Source organism: Scyliorhinus canicula, chromosome 19, assembly GCF_902713615.1.
Source record: "Scyliorhinus canicula chromosome 19, sScyCan1.1, whole genome shotgun sequence".
NCBI lineage: Eukaryota > Metazoa > Chordata > Chondrichthyes > Carcharhiniformes > Scyliorhinidae > Scyliorhinus > Scyliorhinus canicula.
In genome coordinates, this window is record NC_052164.1 from 45,980,332 (window position 1) to 45,995,799 (window position 15,468).

At 47.9% G+C, this 15,468-nt stretch overlaps 1 protein-coding gene across 1 annotated transcript in view; it reads left to right on the forward strand.

The window, feature by feature from the left end:
- The window catches only part of LOC119954226 (integrin beta-3-like), a 177,193-nt gene that overhangs the window by 52,505 nt on the left and 109,220 nt on the right, over window positions 1-15,468 (forward strand). The window contains exon 3 of the mRNA XM_038779286.1: window positions 8,104-8,305. Within this exon, the coding sequence (XP_038635214.1) occupies window positions 8,104-8,305 (202 nt within the window). The remainder of the gene's footprint in view (window positions 1-8,103; window positions 8,306-15,468) is intronic.

The window sequence follows — 15,468 nt, forward strand, 5'->3', positions numbered from 1 at the left end:
TCATATTGCACCATGAGAACTAAACCACAGATATCAGCACAAACCACAAGAATGGTGTTTCATAGACACCAACTGGAGGATTCTGATTAACACTGCCAAAACAGCATAGGTGAACTAACATTGATGGCGCAGTGGGAATCATTGCAGCGGGCAGCACGGTAGCATGGTGGTTAGCATAAATGCTTCACAGCTCCAGGGTCCCAGGTTCGGTTCCCGGCTGGGTCACTGTCTGTGCAGAGTCTGCACGTCCTCCCCGTGTGTGCGTGGGTTTCCTCCGGGTGCTCCGGTTTCCTCCCACAGTCCAAAGATGTGCGGGTTAGGTGGATTGGCCATGCTAAATTGCCCTTAGTGTCCTAATAAAAGTAAGGGGGGGGGGGGGGTTGTTGGGTTACGGGTATAGGGTGGATACGTGGGTTTGAGTAGGGTGATCATTGCTCGGCACAACATCGAGGGCCGAAGGGCCTGTTCTGTGCTGTACTGTTCTATTGCACTGTGGGTTATGTCCATCCTCTTCAGCATGACACATGAAGAGGTGGAACTAATGGAATCAATCCCGAATAGAAATCTGGACAGTGTGAGGCCACAGCTTGAGTACTGTGTGCAATTCTGGTCACCACATTATAGGAAGGATGTGATTGCACTGGACAGGGTGCAGAGGCGATTCACCAGGATGTTGCTTGAGTGACTAAGAGACGTTGGATAGGCTTGGGTTTGTTTTGCTGGACCAGAGAAGACTGAGGGGGGATCTGATTGAGGTGTACAAGATTATGAGAGGCATGGACAGGGTGGATAGGGAGGCGCTGTTCCCCTTAGTTGAAGGGTCAGTTATGAGGGGACAGAAGTTCAAAGTGAGGGGCTGGAGGTTTTGGGGCGATTTGAGGATAAATCTTTTTACCCAGAGGGTGGTGATGGTCAGGAATGCACTGCCTTGGAGGGTTGCCTCACATCCTTTAAAAAGTACTTGGATGAGCGCTTGGCACGTCATAACACTCAAGGTAATGGGCCAAGTGCTGGCAAATGGGATTAGGTAGGGCGGTCAGGTGTTTTTCATGCTTCGGGGCAGACACAATGGGCCAAAAGGACACTTCTGGGTTGTATTATTCTGTGATTCTGAGTATGTCCTTGGCAGCCTTCCGTTTCAGGAAGCCTACTCTGGCACGGCACATGTTTTCTGCAGAGGAAGACCGTGAGCTGAGAAGGTGCACAATTCTCGGCAGTCTCTGAGCCCTCTTTGCGAAAAGCTGAACTTTTCACTTCTGCTTGCTTCTTCCAACGTCCTTCCAGACTGTCAGCCTCCAGAGCTCACAGTATGAAAGTGTCAATGACCACCATCTTTATATCTCCCTTGCAGGTGTCCTTATAGTGGAGGTATAGACGCCCAGAAGGTCATGACCCAGTAGCCAATTCACTGTACAGAAGGTATTTGGGTATGTGGTCATCATCCATCAAATAAATATGACCAAGCCAGTGCAGATATCATTGGCTTAGCAATGAGTGCCTGCGCCAGAATCTCTGAGCTGGTGATCTGATTCTGCCAAGAGGTGCTGAGGATACGTCTGAGACAGTGGAGGTGGAAACTGTTCAGCCTATACTCGTGCCCAGTGTATGTTGCTTAGTCCCCACCACTGTAAGGGAGAGCGCTGAGGACGCCGGTTTGGTAGACTCGCAGTCTGATGTTCCCAACCAAGATTGCTGTTGTTCCACCCTCTCCAACTCAGCTTGGGCATAGCAGCTGCAGCTTTTGTGATGTGTGTTTTGGTTTCAGCATCAGTAACAGATTGCTGGTGATTCTGGAACTGAGATAAGTGAAGCTATCAACAATCGCCAGCATCACATTGTCAATGCTGATAGATGGTGATATCGCAATATGACAATTGTCTTCCTAATGCTGACTGTCACAACCAACTCTTTAGCAGTGTGAGAGAGCCTGCCACACTTGGAGTATAGTGTTCAACTCTGGTCGCCACACTACCAGAAGGATGTGGAGGCTTTAGAGAGGGTGCAGAAGCTATTTACCAGGATGTTGCCTGGTATGGAGCGCATTAGCTATGAGGAGAGGTTGAATAAACTTGGTTTGTTCTCACTGGAATGAAGGCGGTTGAGGGGCGACCTGATAGAGGTCTACAAAATTATGAAGGGCATAGACAGAGTGGATAGTTAGAGACTTTTTACCAGGGTAGAGGGGTCAATTACTCGGGGGCATAGGTTTAAGGCGTGAGGGGCAAGGTTTAGAAGAGATGTACGTTTTTTACACAGAGGCTAGTGGGTGACTCATACTCGCTGCCGGAGGAGGTGGTGGAAGCAGGGACAATATTGACATTTAAGGGGCATCTTGACAAATACATGAATAGGGTGAGAATAGAGGGATACGGACCCCGGAAGTGTAGAAGATTTTAATTTCGACGGGCAGCATGGTCGGCGCAGGTTTGGAGGGCCGAAGGGCCTGTTCCTGTGCGGTACTTTTCTTTGTTCTTTGTTCTTTGTTATATTATATTACTACTCCTGGTAGCATGTTATATTACTGGGTTGAAGTAATATATGTCGTTATTAGTTGCTGATGATCCTGAAGAATATATGAATCTTCGATGTAAAGCAAATAAATTTATTAAGTAACGATAAAACTAATCAATGAGTTTGGCACTCTACTGAACTATCTCTAGAAATAAACTGGATCTGAACTACACGTGTTGTCTAAGCTGTGATCTGTCTATACTACACTACTGCTGTCCAGCTACTCCAGTGTGGAAAAGAGAGCAAGATCCTCTGGGAGCTAGTATATATAGTGGATCTAGTGGTGCCCTTTTGTGGTAGTGCTGCTGCTAAGTGTTGTGATTAACCCATTAGTTACATGTCTGTCTACATATCATTACATCACCCCCTTTTTTTACATTTCTTGCTTGGTAACAAAGGAAAAATGTATTGCTATATTATAGCCAAATAAAAACATGATGTGTATAACTTTGTACAGAGAAAAATGAGTAACGATTACACAAATTGACTGTTCAGTATGTTCACATCGAGTCTTCATTCGTGGTGTGTGGAAGTACCAACAAGACATCATCAGGTATTCGAATAGTCGAATCACGTTTGGTCTTTTTCTTGTGCTTATGGTATCGATTCTGTATATCATCTGCCTTAAAAACTGTGTTGTTTTTTGGCTTGGAGCAAATATGAAATCGTGAAAATCATTGGCATGACATTTGTTTTGGTGAACAATGTCCAGGCTATGTTTGTACTCTTGCCACTGTTTTGGTCTGTTCCGTAATATTCTACTGTAGTTGTAGAGTTGTATCATGTTGTAAAGGTTATTGTTTCGTTGTCGTTGTTGTTTCTGTTGTTATTTTCGTTGTTGTTGTTGTTGTTGTTTCTATTGTCGTTTTCGTTGTTGTTATTTTTGCTGTTGTTGTTGTTGTTGTGCTCAATGACTGTTCCTGGTGGATAATTTGACTCATTCTCAAACTCTTCAGTATCAGTGTCCTTTGTGGTATCTGTGGCGGGATTCTCCGACCCACCACCGGGTCGCAGAATCGCCGGGGGGCGTCGTGAATCCCGCCCCCGCCGGCTGCCAAATTCTCCGCCGGCGGAGAATTGGCGGGGATGGGAATCGCGCCGCGCCGGTCGCCGGCCGCTGGTAGTGGCCCCTCTGGCGATTCTCTGGCCCACGATGGGTTGAAGTCCCCCCTGTTCTATGCAGGTCCCGCTCCTAAATTGAAGAATGTCCCTTAACAGTGGTAACTGGCGGTGCGGGCGGGCTCCGGGGTCCTCGGGGATCGCGGGGCGATCTGGCCCTGGGGGATGCCCCCACAGTGCCCCCCGCGGGTGGTCCTGTGCCGTGGGGGAACTCTATTCCTCCATGCCGGCCGTGTAAGCCTCCGGGATGGCCAGCGCGAAGGTGAACCCCTCTGCGCATGCACGGGGATGACGTCAGCAGCCGCTGACGCTCCCGTGCATGCGCGGACCCGTGCCGGCCGGCGGAGTCCCTTTGTCCCCGACTGGCGCGGTGCCAAAGGCCTTCCACGCCGGCCGGCGGGGCCCAAACCACTCTGGCTCTGGCCTAGCCCCTGAAGGTGCGGAGGATTCCATACCTTTGGGGCAGCTCGACGCTGGAGTGGTTCACACCACTCCATCCCGCCGGGCCCCCCCGCCACGCCGGGTACGGGAAAATCCCGCCCCTGATGTTTCATTGAATGGTTTGAGGTTTGTGTGAATGATCTGATGTTGCACTGATCTTGGTGACATCACTCATTTCTGGTTGATCTGCTTCATCTTTGATCGCTTGGTGTTCCTCTTCTGGAGTCAACGTCGTCAAGATTTCACTTTCTTGTCGGTTGTCAAGAGTCCATGAAGTTTTAGCTGATGTGGTCTCACTGGACTCAAAAATGGTTTTACTTTGATTGTTGAGTGCTTCTGTGTCATCAAATTGAGATCTGTCTGTCTTGCTATGACCTTGCACATCTTGTATGTTGATTGTGATCTCTGTGTCACTATTCTCACAGACAGTGGTTAGACATTCATTGTTTTCTTGTTGTGCAAATAGGGTGTATAGACCTTCATTCTCTTCTTTTCTGTCGATTAAATGAGCTTGGTAGACTTTCATAGTCTCCTTCATGCATGGTTGTCGCTTCAATTGCTACCATTCTGGAGTCTGTCAACAATCTCTGTGGAAGCTTCCATCGCCCTCACTGTGGAGTCTTTCATCGCTCTCTTTGTGGAGTCGTGCAGTGTTCACTCTGTGGAGACGATCAGCGCTCTCTCAACAGAGTAGGTCAGTACTCTCTGTGTTGCGTTGTTTTCTTCTTGGCTATTTGACAATTTGCTGACATCCAATGTGTCAACCATCTGCTATTCCATCATGGTATTGGATTCATCTACCATGAGTAGAGTCGTATTGAGCTTTTCAACCGTGTTGCTGATGCTGATGCTGTGATTATCATATCCAAATAACTCAGCCATGCCTAAGTAGTATTCTTCAATAAACAAATCATCTTTTTTTTGTTTCGGATTTGTTATTGTGCTCTTCACTTTTAGTTAACAAATCATCTTCTTTAGTTTTGGATTTGTTAATGTGCTCTTCACTTTCTTTGCTGCAAACTTCTTGTTCCATGGTATTGCAAAAGTTATTTTCAACTGTTGATTGAAGTTCAAGCATTGTCCTGCCTTTCGAGGTCAAGAATTTGGGTTTTGTAGCTTTAAAACTGTTAATTTGAATTTTTGGGCAGTTTCCCTATAAGTGGACGTGGTCTGAGTCTTCTGATGTCATGATGCTCGAGACGTCTTGCGTAATCATCGATTGCGCATACGCAAGTTGATCTTCATCCAGAGTGCACTCTTTTTGCAACTGCACATGCGCAGTTTCTCACGCATGCGCAGAACGGTATTTTGCTGGTTGCGTCTTTTCTGGATGTGCGCATGCGTGTACTGGTTAGAGTGCATGCGCGCAAGATGGCTGCTGTTCAAAATGTGCATCTTCTTCACTTTCAACACTGCTGCTATCTCGTGGTGAGTTTTTGCACCATTTTCAAGGATTTTATATTCTCGGTAATGATTCTTTGATTGTTCATGACCAAGGCAGTTTTTCCGGCGATCTCTAATGTTAAGTCCTGGTCACTCAGTAATTTTTTTCTGAGGTGCTCATCATTTATTCCAAAAACTATTTGGTCACGAATCTTCGAATCATGCTGCATTAAAAAATTGCAGGGTTGTGCTAGCAGCTGAAGGCCAATTGGGGCTGGTTTAGCACACTGGGCTAAATCGCAGGCTTTTAAAGCAGACCAAGGCAGGCCAGCAGCATGGTTCAATTCCCGTACCAGCCTCCCTGAACAGGCACCGGAATGTGGCGACTAGGGGCTTTTCACAGTAGCTTCATTTGAAGCCTACCTGTGGCAATAAGTGATTTTCATTTTTTTCATTTAATTTCAAAGCTCTTAAAGGATTCATCTCTTCTCTGTAATCTCTTGAGGGGCTGGTTTAGCACAGTGGGCTAAACAGCTGACCTGTAATGAAGAACGAGGCCAGCAGCGCGGGTTCAATTCCTGTACCGGCTTCCCCAAACAGGCACCGGAATATGGCAACTAGGGGCTTTTCAAAGTAACTTCATTGAAGCCTACTTGTGACAATAAGCGATTATTATTATTCATAAATATGTAGCACTCAAATGTTTCATTTGTCTGAGCTTTACAGTGGTCATCAAATTTTTCAAGGATTGTTTCATACTTCTTCTTGTCTTGACCTCCTATGTAGTTAAATGAATTGTAGATCTCTATCACGTGTGGACCAGCCATAGTTAGTAACAGTGCTATTTTTCAAGCATCTGTCGCATCTGTCAAATCAGACGCTTCTAAATACAGTTGAAGTTGTCGAAACAACCGCCAGTTAACCTTAAGGTTAATGGTGATCCAGAGGTGTCGAGGCGCTTGAGTTTTCTCCATCAAGCTGGGAATCATCAAAGTTTTTATTCCAAGATGATGCTTCAATTGCCAAATAGCGATCTAGTTTTCTTCTCTAAACTTACTAAGTTTTACTAGGTAGATTCAGTAGTCACTTTTGGTACCATGTTATATTATATTAATGCTCTTGGTAGCATGTTATATTACTAGATTGAAGCAATATATGCCGGAAAGCAAACAAATTTATTAAGAACGGTAAAACTAATAAATGAGTTTGACATTCTACTGAACTATCTCTAGAAATAAAGTAATGAAATATAACTACATAAACTGTATCTTAACTACACGTGTTGTCTAAGCTGTGATCTATCCATACTACACTACTGCTGTCTAGTTACTCCTGTGTGGAAAAGAGTGCAAGATCCCCTGGGAGCTAGTGTATATAATGGATCTAGTGGTGCCCTTTAGTGGTAGCGCTACAGCTAAGTGTTGTAATTAACCCTTTATCATAGAATTTACAGTGCAGAAGGAGGCCATTTGGCCCATCGAGTCTGCACCGGCTCCTGGAAAGAGCACCCCACCCAAGGTCAACACCTCCACCCTATCCCCATAACCCAGTAACCCCACCCAACACTAAGGGCAATTTTGGACACTAAGGGCAATTTATTATGGCCAATCTACCTAACCTGCACATCTTTGGACTGTGGGAGGAAACCGGAGCACCTGGAGGAAACCCACGCACACACGGGGAGGATGTGCAGACTCCGCATAGACAGTGACCCAAGCCGGAATCGAACCTGGGACCCTGGAGCTGTGAAGCGATTATGCTATCCACAATGCTACCGTGCTGCCCAACTGTCTATGTCCAAATTTCATTGCATTAGTGACAATTACTTTTCTCTGTCGGGATATTAATCGTGGGCCCCACTATTGAGAGCAATGCCCACTTTAAGAGGTCTGATAATCCCGATTGATCACCAAGATAGTTACATTTCCAAACCAGACCACAGGCTCTGTAAATTGTACTGTTATTCACTAATGTTCTTTTAAATAAACTGGGGGTTGGTTTAGCTCAGTTGGCTGGACAGCTAGTTCATGATGCGGAGCAAGACTGACAGCTCAGATTCAATTCCTGCACTGGCTGAGGTGATTCATGAAGGCCCTGCCTTCTCAACCTTAATCCTCACCTGAGGTGTGGTGACCTACAGGTTAAATCACCTCTAGTCAGCTCTCCCTGTCAAAGGAGAAAACAGCCGATGGTCACCACGGTAGCATTGTGGTTAGCACAATTGCTTCACAGCTCCAGGGTCCCAGGTTCGATTCCCGGCTTGGGTCACTGTCTGTGCTGTCTGTGTGGAGTCTGCACATCCTCCCCGTGTGTGCGTGGGTTTCCTCCGGGTGCTCCGGTTTCCTCCTACAGTCCAAAGATGTGCAGGTTAGGTGGATTGGCCATGTTAAATTGCCCTTAGTGTCCAAAATTGCCCTTAGTGTTGGGTGGGGTTACTGGGTTATGGGGATAGGGTGGGGGTGTTGACCTTGGGTAGGGTGCTCTTTCCAAGAGCCGGTGCAGACTCGATGGGCCAAATGGCCTCCTTCTGCACTGTAAATTCTATGACCATGGTGACTTTACATTTGAGTGAACATCACTTTGCAGAGCAGCTGTTTCAACTTTGTTTTTAATTTTTAAAAAAGGACTGTTTATTTTTATTTGTTTCAGGATTTTGGTGAAAGCAGCTCCCTAAGGTGTGACCTCAAAGCGAATCTAATTCAGAAGGGCTGCCGAGAGAATGCGACCGTGTTTCCCCAGAGCACCATCCGAATTGTGACGAATGTGCCCCTCAGCGACAAAGAGTCGAGTGCCAGACCAGAGGATATTGTGCAATTCTCTCCTCAAAATATAACTATCAGCATGCGTCGAGGTATGGAACACTCGAGGGCTGTGCCTCTAGTTTCATGGGCCACTAACCTCATCTCTCCCCTCTGGGCGGGACACCCTCCCCCATACCCCAGGCTAGCCCCACAGCTTGCCACCTCCAGTGTGGCCTCGCAGGTAACCCCAGAACTCCCCTCCGCAGTTTAGAAACTGGGTGTTACCATCTCTAAGGTAATCAGCACTGGGACTGAGTTTGCCCATGATTAATCGACCTTTGTCTCCCAGTGTAAAGTGGTCGCCACAATCTTTGAATATTCTCTCCAAAGCAACAGCAATGCAGACCAATGCCAGGTGCCATTCCCTTCTCCGAAAGGGTGTTGTGGGCCAGGGTTTAGAGAATCTCAAAGTGTATCATGGAGTTCACCTGACCCACAACTTTTAATAGATTGTGGGATGGGGAGCACACGGCCCACTCTACAGGTGTGGTACAGCAGAAATGGAAAAGTATTTTTTAAAGCAAAACAATGTTTATTCTAGGAACTCAAGTTCACCTTTCTAAAACGAACAGAACATCTTAGCAACCAGTAAATCAAATCCAACCCCCAAAGAATGCAACACTAAGTAATCTGTATGCTGCCCTTTTAACATCTAGAAGACTTAATAAACCTTTAAACAGAAGCACATCAATAATGAAAACATTTATAATTCTGAATTCATCAAATGATCAAGAGATAGTCTTTCATGGCAGAGAGAAAAGCAGTACAGCTGTTTTGTCTGATTTCAGCTGCAACACATTGAAAAACGAAACCAAAAAGACAGACACACCCAAGCTTTTCTCAAAGTGAAACTAAAAAGCAGAACCAGAGCTCAGCTCCACCCACACTCTGACATCACTGCAGTAACATGAGCAGCCAAACATTTCTTAAAGCGACATTCTCATGACAGGGGAAAGAAAGAGCTTGTACTATTCCATGGGCTGGAATACTCTGGTCATTGGGATTCTTTCTTGCCACCCGCTGCAAACCCCCACCTATAGGTTTCCCGATGGCGTGGAATGGCTTCAATGGGAAATTCCATTGACAAGCAGCGGGAGTAGAAAATCAGATCGCCAACGAACAGCGCGCCGCTGAGAAACGTGCAGCTGGGGGACCGGAGAATCCAGCCCTGTACATTTTGGCACATCCGAATCCAGCCCCGTACATTTTGGTACATCCGAATCCAGCCCCATACATTTTGGTACATCCGAATCCAGCCCCATACATTTTGGTACATCCGAACATTCCAAAGCACAAAACAGCCGATGAAGTACCAATGAAATACAGACACTGCAGCCAATTTGTGAACACACAAAAGAGGAGCAAAAGTAGACCATTCCGCCCATTGAATCTACGTCCCCATTAAATAAGATCATGGCTGATCTGTTTGTGTTTCACAATCCCATCTACCCCAGATAATCTTTGATCCCCTCACCTAACAACAACCTATCATCCTCCGCCTTAAAAATATTCAGTGACCCCTGACCTCCACCGTCTCTGTGGCAGAGAGTCCCAAACTCGCACAGCGCTCTGAGAGAAACATTTTCCTCATCTCCGTCCTAAAAAGGCGACCCCGAATTTTAAAACCGTGTCCCCTAGTACTGGACTCACCCACAACAGGAAACATCCTTTCCACGTCAACCTCGTCAAGACCTTTCAAGATCCTATATACTTCAATCAAGTCACCCCTAACTCTTCTAAACTCCAGGGGTAACAAGCCCAAGTTTGTCCAACCTTTCCTCATAAGATAACCCACTCACTCCAGGCGTCAACCTGACATACATTCTGTGCACAGCAAGATCCGCAATCAGCAAAGACATTTACAAATAAGGGAATACAGTACAAAAACAAGGAAGCTATGGTAACCCCGTGTAAAACACTGGTTCAACTGCAGCTGCAGCTGATTTAGTAACCCATGGTTCCCTCGCTCGACCACTTCCTCCCTGCCTAACAGGTACATACTTATCAAGGACACGCAGGAGCTGTTCCTTGAACATGCTCCACATTTCCATGGTGTCCATCCCCTGCAGTTTTCCTCTCCAACCGATGCATCCTAAGTCTTGCCTCATCGCACCATAATTGCCTTTCCCCCAGCTATAACTCTTGCCCTGTGGTGTATACCTATCCCTTTCCATCGCTAAAGTAAACGTAATCGAATTGTGGTCACTGTCACCAAAGTGCTCACCTACCTCCAAATCTAACAGAATAAAAAACTAATTTCAGTCATGAATGGGGGACTCCTAATTTTTAAACCACGTCCCCCAGTTTTGGACTCCCTCACATAATGAAACAACCTCTCAGCACCCACCCTGTCAACCCCCCCTCAGAAGATTTCATGTTACAATAAGATCACCTCTCATTCTTGTAAACTCCAATGAGTATAGGCCCAACCTGATCAACATTTCCTCACCTGACAAGCCCTTCGTTCTATGAATCAGCTGAATGAACCTTCTCTGAATTGCTGCCAATGTCAGTATGTTCCTCTTCAGTTTAGCTCAGTTGGCAGGACGGCTGGTTTGTGATGCAGAGCGAGACTAACAACGCGGGTCCAATTCCCGTACCCGGTGAGGTAATTCATGAAGTCCCGCCTGAGGTGTGGTGAGCCTCAGGTTAAGTCACCACCAGTTGACTCTCCCATTCAAAGGGGAAAGCATTTTATAGTCATCTGGGACTGTGGCGGCTTTACTTTTTTCCTCTTTAATTAAGGAGACTCGCAAGGTGTGGTCTCGCCAATGCCCTATAGAGTTGTAACAAGACGTCTCCACTTTTATGTTCTATCCCCCTCATAATAAAGGCTAACATTTGCCTTGTAATTTTTGCAAGCTGACCTTTCGTGATTCATGTTCAAGAAATGCACTCATCCCACACTCTTCATTTAAATTTAAAATGTGTATAATTCTGACAGTGATGGACAAACTGGGTGCAAGGGTGATGTATCCCCTTGGCGGGTGATGGCGGGGTGGGGTGGGGGGGGGCACGGGCGGTCTAGAACAAAGCGCATAGTCTCAGGATAGCTCATTTAAGACTGAGATGTGGAGAATCTTTCTTCACTCAAAGGTTGGTGAACCTTGGCTGTGGATGCCAAGTCACTAAACATATTTAAGAAGGAAATAGAGAGATTTCTGGACGCTAAAGGTCTCAAGGGGTATGGGGAGAGTGCAGGAGTATGGCATTGAGATAGGGAATCAGCTATGATTATGTGAAATTGTAGAACAGACTCAATGGACTGAATGGCCTATTCCTATTCCTATTTTCTATGTTCCAAAATAACATTCTGCTTTTCCATTCTTCCATGGTGGCACAGTAGTGAGCACTGCTGCCTCACAGCTCCAGAGACCCGGGTTCAATTCCAGCCTCAGGTCACTGTGTGGAGTTTGCACTTTCTCCCCGTGTCTGCGTGGGTTTCCTCCGGGTGCTCCGGTCTCCTCCCACAGTCCAAAGATGTGCAGGTTAGGTAGATTGGCCATAATATAGAACATAGAACATAGAACAGTACAGCACAGAACAGGCCCTTCGGCCCTCAATGTTGTGCCGAGCCATGATCACCCTACTCAAACCCACGTATCCACCCTATACCCGTAACCCAACAACCCCCCCCCTTAACCTTACTTTTTATTAGGACACTACGGGCAATTTAGCATGGCCAATCCACCTCACCCGCACATCTTTGGACTGTGGGAGGAAACCGGAGCACCCGGAGGAAACCCACGCACACAGGGGGAGGACGTGCAGACTCCACACAGACAGTGACCCAGCCGGGAATCGAACCTGGGACCCTGGAGCTGTGAAGCATTTATGCTAACCACCATGCTACCCTGCTGCCCCTCAATAAATTGCCCTTAGTGTCCAAAATTGCCCTTAGTGTTGGGTGGGGTTACTGGGTTATGGGGATAGGGTGGAGGTGTTGACCTTGGGTGGGGTGCTCTTTCCAGTAGCCGGTGCAGACTCGATGGGCCAAATGGCCTCCTTTTGCACAGTAAATTCTATGATTTTATCAAATGCACAACCTCCCATTTTCCCACATCATACTCTATTCACAAAACTTTTGCTCACTCACTTAACTTTTTTATACCCCTCCCCCGTGGCATCTTCAATGAAATGGCTTGAACACCAGGGTAGTTGTTATCCCTGGGACTTTCCCGGTGTTAGCTGGTGGAACACCAGGTTGGTGAAGGCCCAAAGCGGAATACGAATCACCGAAAAGGGAGATAGGAGTTCCAGCAAGGGAGAAATAAAGTCATGGGTGCTTCCATTTCCTCCTTGTACTCGACTTGAGTTGTGTGGGGGGGAAAGGAGAATGTTAACTGGAAGGGATTGGTGAGAGAGGCACACTAGCATTAACGGGTGAAGAGGAAGAATACCAACTTGCGTTGATTTAGAGGGGGAGAAACACCACAGATAATTGTGGGGCTAGAACGCCAATGTAAGCTGGAGGATTGATGTTAGAGAGAGTCGCTCAGTGAAAAAGTAAGGTGTTTGCTGGGGTATGGTATTTTTGACCTGGGACCAGAGGGGTAACATATCTCTGTAAACTCAGGCCGAGGTGGACACGGGTCTGGATATGAACAAATGACTGTTGAGGCGACATTGGGGAGCGATGGCCTGTTTGTTCAGTTGATTACCTTTTATTAAGATCAAAAATCGACCAGTTGTCAATCATCAGCTGTTTGTGTGGAGTCTGCACGTTAGGTTGGGTTACGGGGATAAATGGGATAGGGTGGAGGTGTGGGGCATAAGTATGGTGCTCTTTCCAAGGACTGGAAACTCGATGGGCTGAATGGCCTCCTTTTGCACTGTAAATTCTATGATTCTATGATCAAGTTGTCAAGAGACGTCCGGTGGTGGCGATGGTGTGAACGGTCGCAGATTTGGCAGCTCCCGCTCGAGGCTGTATTTTTTGGACCTTTTCCCCATTTGGAGGGCGGATATGTGGCTGAAAAAGGTGTAGGACGTGTCAGAGGGGAGTCTGATTCCGCTGGTGGGGCTGGTGAATCGATCCACGGACTAGAAGTGGGTCAAGGAGAAGGGAACAGCTGGAGCAGGAGAATCTTCGTGTGCCACAGCTTGAGATGGTGGCGGGTGTGGGGCCGGCGCTGCTTACCCAGTGGTCGATGGACCAACTGGTGGACTTCACTGACAGCCGCGATGGGAATAATGCGTGATACCCAAAGGCGGCTGCAGGAGACGGTGGAGGACCTTAAGAACCATTCCCGGAGACGAAACTTGAGAATTGCAGGGATGCCTGAAGGAATCGAGGGAGCAGACACTGCCAAGTAAATGTAAGTTTGGAGAAGCTGATGGGAGCGGGGGCCTTTGGCCAGCCCCTGGAGATTGACTGAGCGCACAAGGCTCTAATGAGGAGGCTGCGGGTGACCGAGCCGCTGAGGGCAATGATGGTGCATCTTCACCGGTTCCGAGATAAGGAGAAGATCTTGAGATGGGCGAGGTAGACGAGGAGGTGCACCTGGGAGGGGAGTGAGCTGCAAGGGTATCAGGCCCTGGGCCTGGATCTGGCAAAGAGAAGGGCCGGGTTTAACCGGGTGAAGGATGCTCTCTTTGAAAAGGGGGGTGAAGTTTGGGCCTCTGGGTGACCTTCAATAATAAAAAGCACTATTTTGGAACACCAGAGGAGGTGCCGGGATTTTTGAGGGACAATAGCCTGGCAGGAGAAGGAGGACATTGAACTGTAGGGGGTGTGGAGAGGAATGTGGTTTCTTTTATCCTATTCTTGGTGTTTCTTGTATTATCTTCGGTTTGGTGGGTGGTTGGGGAACTCTTCTCCACCGAGATGTTTCAAGGCAATGAGGGGGTGAGTGCACCTTTTCGATTGTTAGGGTTTTTATGTTTTTCTGTTTATTGTTGCACTGTTGTGAGGAGAGCGAGTGGGGGTGGGAGGGGGGGGGAGGGGAGGGGGGGGGGTAGGAGGCAATGACACCTTGGGCAAAAGTTGCCAGGCTAGCTGGGCAGGCTAGTTAACAGGAGCACAATGGGCAGGGGGGAGGGGGGAGGGGGTGGTTGATCAGGTGGGTAGTGTAGCAATGGGGGATTAAGCTGTTGTTTTGATTAGGGGAGGGGGAGGAGGGGGGGTGTCTGCTGACAAAGGTATTGTTCCTGTGGCATCATATGGGAGGGCATGATGATGGTGGACCTCCGGGGGTGGGCCTGGAGGATCACGTGGCACAGGCGGGGGGGCTGGACTAAGAAGAGATATGGTTGATCGGCAGGGGGGAACGGGAAGGCCCATGACCAGGCTGGTCACATGGAACACGAGGGGGCTGAATTGGTCTTTCAAACGGTCCTGTATTTTTGCGCATCTGAGGAGTTTGAAGGCGGATGTGGCCTTTTTGCAAAAGACACATCTGAAGATCGGGGACCAGAGAAGGCTAAGCAAAGGGTGGGTAGGGCAGGTTTTTAATTCGGGGTTGGATATGAAGACGCATGGAGCGGCAGTGCTGGTCAATAAACAGGTGGCGTTTGAGGTGGGGAATTTCATAGAGGATTCGGGGGGGAGGGGGGGGCACGGTCGTGATGGTAAGCGTGAAATTGGAGGGGATGCCACTAGTCCCAGTTAATGTTTATGCCCCAAATTGGGACGATGCGGAATTTATGAGGCGAGCATTGGGGAAGATTCCGGACCTAGACTTACACTGGCTGATCATGGGGAGCTGGGGTGCGGGGACTTTAACGTGTTCATTGACCCGGGGTCGGACCAGTCGAGTTCGAGATCGGGAGGGTGGCGAAGGAGCTGAAGGGGTTTATGGAGCGCTTGGGGGAAGTGGACCCGTGGAGGTTTGGGAGGCCGAAGATTAAGGAGTTTTCATACTTCTCCCGCGTGCATAAGGTTGCTGCCGGACATGGTGGTGGGATATTCACCGATCGTGGTCTCAGACTTGTGAGTAGATCGGGTGGGGGGGGCTCAACGCCCGCAGTGGGGGTTGGATGTGCAGCTGCTAGTGGAGGAGGAGTTCCATAAGTGGGGCGAGGGCCATCCGGGGGTACGTGGAGGTAAACAATACAGGTGAGGTTACAGCTGCCACGCTATGGAAAGCACTCAAGGCAGTGGTCAGGAGGGAGTGTATATCAATCCGGGCCCACAGAGAGAAGGATGAGCATGCAGAGATGTCAAGGTTGGCGGACAAGATTATGCGGGTGGACAGAATGTGCGCAGAGGCCC